A 12,042-nucleotide genomic window follows, 5' to 3' on the forward strand; every position below is an offset into this window, starting at 1 on the left:
TTAGGATCAGTCTGATTCTTTTAAAACTTGATTTTTAGTTTTGTGAGAGCAGGGCCAGAGCAGCCTTTATATTAGGACTATGTTGGTCCCAATGCTAAAACAATGTCTTTCTGAGGATTCTACCTAATGCCTCATGTAATAAAGGTCGTTTCACTCTGGCTGATGAGAACAGAACTACTCCTTTAATCCTGTATAAATACCAGAAATTGTTAGGTCTACAGGATTCAGGTGATTAGAATAATCATTCTTTCCCCAATCTCATGGAATTTTAACCCACACATGCAGAGATCAGTAGTCAGTCACAGAGACTCAAGGAGACCCCTCAGCAGTCTAGCTCTTTCTCTTCATACGATGTCCTTCTCCTCTTTACTCTGCCTCACAAATTCTAGTTGCCTCAACCTTTCTATCTCCATCTCTTCAGTTAGCAAGACCACTGGCATTTGTTTGGGTTTCTTCTTCCTGAGCTGTAGCAAATTATCTTTAGGTGTTAATCTGGGGCTTTCCTCATTTATTTCCCCTATTCTCACAGATTGGAACCCCATAATGCTTACTGTCTAATATCTGAAAATATCTGACTCATAATATCTTTCGTCCAATTTCTGGTTGTTTATAGCAGAAGGGCAATTTCTGTATCAGTTAATCCTTTGTGAGTTCTATGATATCATTTTCATGAAAACAAGCATTCAAGGAAGGGCACAGAGTCAAAGACGGCTGGGTGCCATCCATTTTGATCACCTGCAATTTCCTCATCTGCTACTTGGTTTCCTCACCTTTATAATAAATATAATAGCAATTATCCTAGAACAATTGGAGAAAAACTTAGACAACACCTATTAGAAAATGCATATGTGTAAATTTTTGGCAAAGGGCCTGGAAAACATACTATACATTGGTCATTATCTATGGATGGTAGATGACTTTCACTTGTTTTTGCTCATCTATATTTTCCAAATAATCAAAAATTAACTCATTACTTTTGTAATAACTTAATGGTCTATTAGAAATATTAAAGAGAACTCTTTTTCTAAAAATTAAATATAATTCATGAATATAAATTAAGAATATGTAAATTTGGAAGGATTTTAAAAGACACAATAGGATTGTGATTATAACTAAGTTTTTATTGTACTAGCTATATGGTATTCTTCAAATTAAAGAATGATTTCAGTATACATGGCATCTGTAAAAGATCCAAGGTAACAAAACAAAGGACACTTAACAGCTTAATAATTCTACCTTTCATAATCATGAGATTAATAATGTTCCCTTTTCAGACATTGAGCTCACCAAATTACCTTTTGATCAGAATTTGGCTTCCCACGTGGATTTGCTAATCAGGGAGAAATATGCTAATAAACTAACCATTGTATTAAGTCTGCTTATGACTCATATTTATGTTGTATATTAATAAACATATCACTCAACATGATTTTTTTTCTATAACCCATTAATCTTTGCATTTCTAATCTACAAAGTCTGGATTGTGAGGACAGCAGCAGGGTAAAGACAGACGTCCCTAAGCACTATCTTCTCATTCTTCCCAACCAAATGCCATTAACCCATATGATTATTAAGAAGGATTTTTAAAATTCATGGCAGTGATTTCATTATACTCAATTCCCTTTCCTTTAAGCTTATTTGCACATATGAGTTATACGGCTCCTTGATCTTGCTTTTTTTCTTTTTTTTTTTTTTTAAAGAGAAAGCATGTGACCAAACAGCCTTCACAGATTCAAATTTTCCTTTAGGCCTATGGTGAGAATCACCTAAAATAAAATGACATTTCTAGCCCACAATTTGAAGAACTGTGCCTATAAATCACACAATGATACATTAGTAGATAATTTATGTTCAAACATCCTAGCTGTAAAAGAAGCATTTTAAAAAGTGTTAACATATACAGATACATCTATCATGAATAAGGACATTTTTATTCAACAGTGAGCATTGCTTCTGTGATATAAACATGAAATAGAGTAAAATTACGCAAAGCATTGTTATCTACCAGATATTTTTCTTATTTTCATAAATATCTACCAAATGAAAAGATCTTAGGAGATAGATGATTTGAGAAGAATGGAAGAGGCAATTTAAAAAGGAATCTGAAAACAATTATTCTGGAAGAAATTTGGTTAACTATTATCATATTTATTCCTAAAAGCCCCCCAAAAAAGAACTGGATTTCTACATAGACAAAAGTAAAATAAATACACAGAAAAAAGCCCTTCAGCCTCATTTAGTTAACTATCAATGGTAGCAGCATGAGGTTTAAGCAGGGAAAAAAAAACATACATCATCATTATACAACAGTGACATTATCTAAGCAGCAGGGTTTAAAGGCAGATTTGTTTATAACATCAATTTTCTGCTTTCTCCTCACACTGAAAATAACAAATATTGAGATAGCCATTATCCAGGCATATGTGGATGAAAAACAAAGGCATCTGACTTTTTTTTTTTTTCATCTTTGGTTCTTCTTTCCAAAATGATCAGTAATATATGACTTTTTAGTCACATAAATTAAAATCCCATTCGAGTACCCTGCTGATCACTTTAACCTTTCAACGACAATCTGAAAGATACAGATTCTTATTTGTTTTAAGCAAAACAGGAAATAACCTGAAACTGGGCACTGATGCTGGGAGGTTTTTTCTTCTTGTGTAAATGAAGAAGAGACTTGGTAATGCGATCTTGTAGTGTCAGTCTTGTCAGGTGCTTTAAAGAATTTACTTCTAGCAAGTGCTGAAAGAAGAGAAAAAATAAATTGCTCACATAGATTAATCTAACAATAAGTCAAAATTCTCAGCCAGTTTTCATCAGTTCCTATCTATATGATCATTTCCCATCTTAAATGACTATGATGAATATGAAAGACTGATATCTAACATTCATTTTTTTCTCTAAAAAGAAAAGCACACTTCACAAACTCTCTTGCATCTAGAGTTCTGGATATGGTTTAAGTTTACTAGTAAAAGGCCCACATGTGAAACTGGGAAGGTGTAACTGAGGAAGAGGCTCTGGCTACTAGTTCTGCTTCTGCTAGCAAAAATGCACATACTTTATGTACCTTTTTTCTGTAGTTCCAGCATCCAGGCACTAGTTTTGTGAATGCTCAGAGGCAGAGTGCAGAACATTTGTGTTGTCATCACAACTATACTAAATGCAGCTTAGCTCTGGAGCAAATAGTTGTAGCAGTTTCTGCCAGATGGCTAAATTACACCACAGGCAGTATATACCTGCAAGTAGCAGCTGCACTGACAGCTTCCTGATTTCCTAGCTTTCTAATTACATCTAGGGGACATTCCTGCAAATGTTATTTTAACATGTGACTTCTAATGATTTTGTAAGTGCCTACTTAATTCCCTTTCTACTTAAAAATATCTACTGTAATTATTGTCATCTCAAACTGAATCCTGACTCACAGAGACAACAACTAAATACCAGGGTGACAGTCGGTGTGCCAGGGACATACACAAAAACAAAGCATAGGCTGGGCACGGTGGCTCATGCCTGCAAACCCAGCACTTTGGGAGACTGAGGTGGGCGGATCACGAGGTCAGGAGTTCGAGACCAGCCTGGCTAACATAGTGAAACCCCATCTGTACTAAAAATAGAAAAATTAGGCAGGCATGGTGGCATGTGTCTGTAGTCCCAGTTACTCAGGAGGCTGAGGCAGGAGAACTGCTTGAACCCGGGAGGCAGAGGTGGCAGCGAACCAAGATCGTACTACTGCACAACAGCCAGAGCGACAATGAGAGACTCCGTCAAAAAAACAAAAAAACAAGACAAAAAAACAAAGCATAGTCCCTATTAAGCCTCATCATGATGTACTACACTATAAATTAGGAAAATAGGAGTTAGACATGAAGCAACTAAAGTATACAAAGAAAAGATAGTTAAACCATACAATATTTATGGTAGTAAGTTTGTAAATGGAAAGAATGTATCTATACAGATGTAAACTATATGTTATTTAAAAAGTAGTGAAAAGTTAATGTATGAGAAACACAAGATTGTGTTAAAAACATGACAAATTTTCAAGTCTAAAGGTATTTATTTTGACAATACAAACATTAAAAAAACAAAACCATGCAAATTGAAAGAAGTACAACACACATGTAAACAACCTGAATTAAGGAAATGTTATTTCCTACAAATGAAAAGGTTTATTATCTGTACGTAAAAAAAACTTGTAAAAATTCTTAAATAGATATCACAATAAAAAAAAGGGCCGATGATCTGACGAGGCAATTCTCAAAGTACAAATGGCAAGTAACAAAATCACAATCCATTCAATCTCACCTGTATTGAAGGAAAATGTCATTTCTTTTAAAAAAGGTTTTCTGCATCAGTTTGGCAAATACAATAAAGACTGACAAGAGTCAGTATTCATGAGGTGGTGGGGAAACAGACATACACTATATACTCACTGTTCTTAGGAATGTAAATTATTATAACTTTCCTGATGAGAAATTTCAAAACTAGATATTTACAGTTATTCTAAGGAGTTATCAAACAAGATCTATGTTTTTTATAATAATATACTTCAAAAATAGTGAAAAATTATAGAGATACACAATTATATGGAATTATTTATATTAAGTATGTTTCATTTACACAACTGAATACTCCGCAGCTCATAAAGTTACTGTAAACCTATATTTCCTGACATGGGAAAATACTTGCAAACACTATTGATCAAAAAAAAAAAAGCCATGTAAAACAACATACATGTAAAAAGGGTATTTGTGCTAAATATCAGACAGTTTTGTTTTACTTTTATTAGTACTTTTGAATTATCACAGCTTCACTGTATGTATACTCATGAAAAATAATTTTTCATACTAGTCAAGAATCAATTAGAAGAATTCATAGGTTACCCTTATGCAAAAACAAATTAGCATTGAAGCCTAAAATAATTCCCCCACTTCCACTTTTAAGATACTATTGAGAAAAAGACCTTGGAAATAAAGTTTGAGTTTAAATTGTTTTTCACTATGAAAAAAACACCAGAGGGACTATGTAAAATAAAATAACTACTAAAAAATCTTTGCTGTCAGGTACATTGTAAAAGTTTGTAAAACCAAACATGACATTCATTTCTGCCTCAGAGTCATTCCAATTTTTTTCATTTGCTTGGAATACTCTATTGCCGGGCCTTTGCAAGACTTGGTTCTACTTGGCACTGAATTTGTACTTTAAACGTAACTTTCTCAGAAAGTTCTTGCTTAAATACTGAAAAAAATAGCCCACTACTATGTCAATTACATGTCACTTAATTTTCAACACCGCATATAATATCATCTAAATTATTTTTTCATTTATTTGTTAATTTGTATATTGTCTTCTTCTTCTCTAAAAAATAACCTCCTGGAGTGCCAGGCACTGTGGTTGAGGCCTGTAATCCTAGCACAGTCAAGGCAGGCAGATCACCTGAGCTCAGGAGTTGCAGACCAGCCTGGGCAACATGGAAAGGTCTCTTCCCTACTTAAAGTACAAAAATTAGCCAGGTGTGGTGGCGAGTGCCTGCGGTCCTAGCTATTCGGGAGGTGGAGATATGGGAGGATTGCTTGAGCTCAGGGCCAGAGGCTGCAGTGAACCGGGATTGCGCCACTGCACTCCAGCCTGGGTGACAGAGCGAAATACTGTCTCACAAAATAAAAAATAAGTAAAAGATAACCTCCCAGAGAATTCTGACTGTACCGTTCATCCCTGTACCCTCAATTTCTAAAATAGTATCTGGTTCAGAGTAGGATTCAATAAATATTAGTTTGAATGAATTAAATACCTAGTAACTGGCCAGGTGTGGTGGCTCACGCCTATAATCCCAGGCGTGAGGAGGCCGAGGACAGTGGATTACCTGAGGTCAGGAGTTTGGGACCAGCGTGGCCAACATGGCGAAACACCACCTCTACTAAAAATACAAAAATTAGCCAGGTGTGGTGACAGGCACCTGTAATCCCAGCTACTCGGGAGGCTGAGACAGGAGAATCGCTTGAACCTGGGAGGCAGAGGTTGAAGGGAGCTGAGATCGCACCACTGCACTCCAGCCAGGGCGACAGAATGAAAATCCATCTCAAAAAAAAAAAAAAAAAAAGCTAGCAACTAACGAACTTTGAGCAAACCTTTCCCTATCAAGTGGAGATAAGACTTCTTCCCATATACCTGACAATAATCTGGTCAATCAACAAATGTTTAGAGTCATTACTAAAGGTCAGGCTCTGTTGTAAGTGCTAAGGATACATTGCATTCAAGTTCAGGCTATTGGGACATTAAAAAATAATTCGATCGCACATAAGGTTTATGAAAAAAGATAAAATATGACCATAAATCTAGAGGTAAAGGGATACAGAGTTATTTCCTTTCTTACGGCTTCAGTTCCTTGCCTACTTCTTTCCTTTCTTAATTCCATCATTATGGTTGAGTTTATTAAGCTCAGTTAACCAGTTTATTATTTTTTTCAACAATTATCTACACTTGCTGTGCAAGGTGCTGTAGACAAAAAGATTAATAAGATATTGCTTGATTATAGTCTAAATGCTTGAGTCTCCCAAAATTCATATATTGAAACCTAATCCTGGTGCGACAGTACTAGGAGGCAAGGGAGAGGGGCCCTTGGGAAGTAGCTGGGTAGTGGTATTAGTACCTTGATAGAAGAGGCCCAAAAGAGCTGCCATGTTAAAACACATGGAAGGTATAATTCCACGAGGAATGGACCATCACTAAACATCAACTCTGAAAACTTGATTTTGAACTTCCCTGCCTCTTGCGCTGTAATATATTTCTTTCGTTTATAAATTAACCAATCTAAAACATTTTATCATAGCAGCCCAAACAAACTAAGGTATTTCTCATGTTATTAAAAAGGACTAAAATGGGTAATAAAATTAACTTCAAGGCTGGGCACAGTGGCTCGCACCTGTAATCCCAGCACTTTGGAAGGCCGAGGCAAGCAGATCACTTGAGGCCAGGAGTTGGAGACCAGTGAGGTCAATATGGCAAAACTCTGTTTCTAGTTAAAAAAAAAAAAAATAGCCGGGCATGGTGGTGCATGCCCGTAATCCCAGCTACTTGGGCGGCTGGGGCACAAGAACTGCTTGAACCCAAGAGGCAGAGGTGGCAGTCAGCCAAGATTGTGCCACTCCAGCCTAGGTGACAGAGTGAGACTTTGTCTCAAAAAAACAATAAATTCAAGACTTGAGCCTAAGTGACTATAAAAATGTACTAGGGGAGCGACACAGTAAAATTACTTTGAGCATGAATTTTGAGATAAGGAAGATATCAAAGTACAAATGTACAACTGGGCTATGCAGCTGTCACTAAAAGAATGTAACTAAAAAATAGGTGATGTTAGAAAAGTAGATCTAATACAAGTGACAGTTTCAAGTTATGAGGGAATAAATTCTAACAAGAAAAATGGGAAAGTACTACCAAAACAGAGCTATCATCTTGTGGAAGGATGAACTTGAGCTCATGAAAACAGCCTCTGCATTTCAACTGGATGCTTGTCTGATTCAAATTAGGCTAACTTGTTATCCAAAAGTGAACAGCTGTGTGTCATCTCAGAGACAAAGTTGTACAAACTAAGTGCTGACTGTGGCTCCTGTCAACAGGTTTGATGGAAAGGCTCCCTGTAACAACAAGGATCTCAGATTGTTTTGACTTATCCTGAAAAACCCAACCTAGATGTCATCCCTTCCACCCACTACTTCCACCCATCCACACTCCATCCCTACCTAACTCATCCCTACTTCTTAAATAGAGAACTTAGTCTGGGATGAAATTAGTGAGTTGAGGATATTTGGTCTCCTACCACATACTCAAAAAATTCCTCAGGATAGGGATATATCTTACCTAGCATAGACTGTGTAAACAGAAGGTATTTTAAATAAAAAGTTAAAATGAATTAAAAGTAGTAAGAAGTTTAAAACATATGTATTCAATAAGTAAAAAGATCAAAAAGTTAGTATGAGTCTAAATTCTTTTCCCTCAATGATCTTTTTTCCAATAGCTTTACTGAAACAAAATAGGCTGCACGTATTTAATGTATACAAATTATGACATATTTATACAGCTATGAAGCCATCACCACAATCAAGATAATGAGCTTATCTATAGCCCCTAATGCTTTCTTTGTTCCTTCTCCCACTTTGCAACTCCTCTCTTTTCCCTAAACACTGCATGCTGCTTCCTGGAAATCTTTTTTTTTTTTTTTGAGAGTGGAGTCTCACTCTGTCGCCCAGGCTGTAGTGCAGTGGCACAAACTTGGTCACTGCAACCTCCGTTTCCTGGGTTCAAGCAACTCAGCCTCCTGAGTAATTGGGACTACAGGCACTCGCCACCATGCCCAGCTAATTTTCTGTATTTTTAGTAGAGACGGGGTGTCACCGTGTTGCCCAGGCTGGTCTTGAACTCCTGAGCTCAGGCAAATCCACCCACCTTGGTCTCCCAAAGTGCTGGGATTACAGACGTCAGCCACCGCACCTGGCGTCTGGCAATCTTTAATCTACTTTAGGTCACTGTATATTTTTGGTTTTTCATCTTTTTTAAAATGACAAATAATAATTTTATATATTTATGGGGCACAATGTGATACTATGATACATGCATACATTGAGTAGTGATTAAATCAGGCTAAATAAAATATCTCACATACTTATTTATTTGTGGTGAGATCACCTGAAATTTATTTGTACAGCAACTTTGAAATATATAATACATTATTATGAACCATATTCAACCTGCTACGCAAAAGATCAATAGAACCTGTCTACCTGAAACATTATCCTTTGACCAGTGTTGTCTCTTTCCCATCCCACTCCTACACCCCAAACCTTTGGGAACTATAATTCTACTATATACTGCTATGAGTTTGTCTTTTTGTTCTTGTTATGGTTAAAAGAAACTTTTTATTTAAAAACAATATGACATTTTAATTTTAATTAGCTTTCATTAAGTAGCCAGTTTTTAATTCCTGGGGAACAAATATGTATAAATATCAAGCACTATATAATTGATCTAATGTACTTAACATTAGATAATTAAGTTAGTGTCTTCCTCCTTTCCAATTTGTATGCCCTTTATTTCTTTCTCTTGTTTACTTGCTCTGGCTAGGACTTTCAGTATTATGTTGAATAGAGAAAGTGGTGAAAGTGGGCATCCTTGTCTTATTCTGGATCACAGAAGAAAAACTTTCCATTTTTCCTTGTTTAGTATGTTCTCTGTGAGTCTGTTGTTTGGTCTTTACTGTGTTGAGGTACATTCGTTCTGTGTGTATCATGAGAGTTTTTATCATGAATGAGTGTTGAATTGTCAGATGCTTTATCTGTTTCTATTGAAATAACTGTATAATTTTTCCCTTAATTCTGTTAATGTAATGTATCACATTAATTGATTTGCATATGTTAAACAATTCTTGCATCCCTGGGATGAATCCCATTTAGTCATGATAAATTATCTTTTTAATGTGCTTTTGAATTTGGTTTCTTAATTCCATGAGGATTTATGCATCCATGTTCAATCAGAGACATTGTCCTATAATTTCCTTTTTTGTTGTGTTCTTGTCTGGTTTTCTTATCAAGTGCTTGAAAATAAGTTTGGAAGAATTCTCTCCTCTCCATTTTTCTGAAATAATTTTAAAAGGACTGAGATTCGCTCTTCTTCAAATGTTTGGTAGAACTGAGCAGTGAAGCTGTCAGGTACTAGACTTTTCGTTGATGGGAAACTTTATTACTGATTTGAACTCATAGTCGTTACCGGTTTCGTCAGATTTTCTTCATGATTCAATTTTGGTAGGTTGTATGTGACTAGGAATTTACCCATTTCTTCTAGGTTTTCCAAATAGTTGCCTTATAGTTGTTAGTAACAGGCTCTTATGATCCCTTATATTTCTGTAATACCAGTCATAATGTCACCTTTTCACATCTCTCAATTTGAATCTTCCCCTTTTAAAATTTTGTCTAGCTAGAAATTTGTCGATTTTTATCTTTTCAAAACACTAACTCTTAATTAATGTTTTGTATTTTTTAAGTCACTATTTCACTTATTTCTGCTATGAGCTTTATCATTTATTTTCTTCTATTAACTTAAGGTTTATCTTGTTCTCATTTTTCCTAGTTCCTTGAGGAATAATGTTATTGGTGGTTTACTGGAGATCTTTCTCATTTACTGACGTAGACAATTATTGCTATAAACTTCCCCATTAGAACTGCTTTTGTTGTAGACCACAGGTTTTGGTACATTGCATTTGGATTCTCCTTTGTTTAAATTTTTCAAAATTTCCTTTTTAGTATCTCCTTTGACTCATTTGTAGTTCAGAAGCATGTTGTTCAAAAACTGTTTGTATACAGTGTCTAAAAAACCTTCTATTACTGATTTCTAGTTTAATCCCTTATGGTCACAAAAGATACTCCCCAATTTGAAATTTCGTTTATTATTATTATTATTATTGTTATTATTTTGAGACAGAGTCTCACTCTGTCACCCAGGCTGGATCCCAGTGGTGTGATCACGGCTCACTGCAAGCTCTGCCTCCCGGGTCATGCCATTCTCCTGCCTCAGCCTCCTGAGTAGCTGAGAATACAGGCGCCTGCCACCACACCTGGCTAATTTTTTTGTATTTTTAGTAGAGACGGGGTTTCACCGTGTTAGCCAGGATGGTCTCGATCTCCTGACCTCGTGATCTGCCCGCCTCGGCCTCCCAAAATGCTGGGATTACAGGTGTGAGCCACTGCGCCCGGCTCCCAATTTGAAATTTTTTAACTTACTAAAATTACTTAAAAATTCAATTTAAAAATTTGAATTTTTTTGAGACTTGTTTTGTGGCCCAACACATGATATATCTTGAAGACAGTTTCATGTGCTAATGAAAAAAATGTTGGCCAGGCATGGTGACTCATGCCTATAATCCCAGCACTTTGGGAGGCCAAGGTGGGTGGATCACCTGAGGTCAGGAATTCGTGACCAGCCTGACCAACATGGTGAAACCCCGTCTCTACTAAATACAAAAAATTAGCCAGGCATGGTGACACATGCCTGTAATCCCAGCTACTTGGGAGGCTGAGGCAGGAGAATTGCTTGAACTTGGGAGGTGGAGATTGCAGGGAGCCAAGATCATGTCATTGCACTCCAGTCTGGGTGACAAGAGCGAAACTCAAGTCTCCAAAAAAAGAAAAAGAAAAAGAAGAAAAAAATGTGTATTCTACAACTGCTGGGCAGAATGTTTTATAAATGTCTGTTAGGTTCATTTATCTAGAGTGCAGTTTAACTATCATTCTTCACCGATTTTCTGTCTGGCTATTCTATCCATTGCTGAAAGTGGAGTGTTGATGTCCCCTATAATGACAGTATTGCTATCTCTCTCTCCCTTTAGGGTTAATAATATTTCCTTCACATATTTGTGGGTGCTTGGGTGTTGGCTGCATATATATTTACAATTGTTATAGCCTCTTGTTGAATCGACCCCTTTATCATTATATAACGGCCTGCTTGTCTCATTTTACAGTTTTTGATTTGAAGTCTATTTTATCTGACATAACTACAGCTACTCACGCTCTCTTTTGGTTTCTTTTGTGTATAATATCATTTCCCATTCCTTCACTTTCATTCTATGAGTCTTTATAGGTAAAGTGATTTTCTTGAATGCATCATATAGTTGGGTCTTGTTTATTTATTCATTCCACTAGTCTGTATCTTTTAATTGGAGAATTTAATGCATTTACATTCAAGGTCATTATTGATAGGTGAGGACTTACTCCTGCCATTTTGTTAATTGTATTCTAGTTGTTTTGTATATATATTTTTTTACCTTTCTTCCTCTCTTACTATTTATCTGTCTGCTTTGGTGGTTTTCTGCAGTGTTAAGCTTTAATTCTTTTCTCTTTCTTATGTATGTATCTGCTGTCATTTTATTCTTTCAGGTTACTATGGGGCTTACATTTTAAAATCTTATATTTATAATGGACTATTTTAAACATAATAACTTTGCATACAAATACGCTAGACTTTTATCCCTATCCCTCCACAATTTATAACTTGCTGCCT

General features: G+C 36.0%; 1 protein-coding gene across 15 annotated transcripts in view; it reads right to left on the minus strand.

The window, feature by feature from the left end:
* MYO9A (myosin IXA) overlaps positions 1-12,042 on the minus strand; it is a 308,489-nt gene that overhangs the window by 101,298 nt on the left and 195,149 nt on the right. For all 15 annotated transcript variants that reach the window (XM_008016030.3, XM_038010113.2, XM_008016029.3 and 12 more), the window contains one exon: positions 2,620-2,742. In XM_008016030.3, coding sequence (XP_008014221.3) covers positions 2,620-2,742 — 123 coding nt within the window. The remainder of the gene's footprint in view (positions 1-2,619; positions 2,743-12,042) is intronic.

This window comes from Chlorocebus sabaeus, chromosome 26, assembly GCF_047675955.1.
Source record: "Chlorocebus sabaeus isolate Y175 chromosome 26, mChlSab1.0.hap1, whole genome shotgun sequence".
In the NCBI taxonomy this organism is placed as follows: domain Eukaryota; kingdom Metazoa; phylum Chordata; class Mammalia; order Primates; family Cercopithecidae; genus Chlorocebus; species Chlorocebus sabaeus.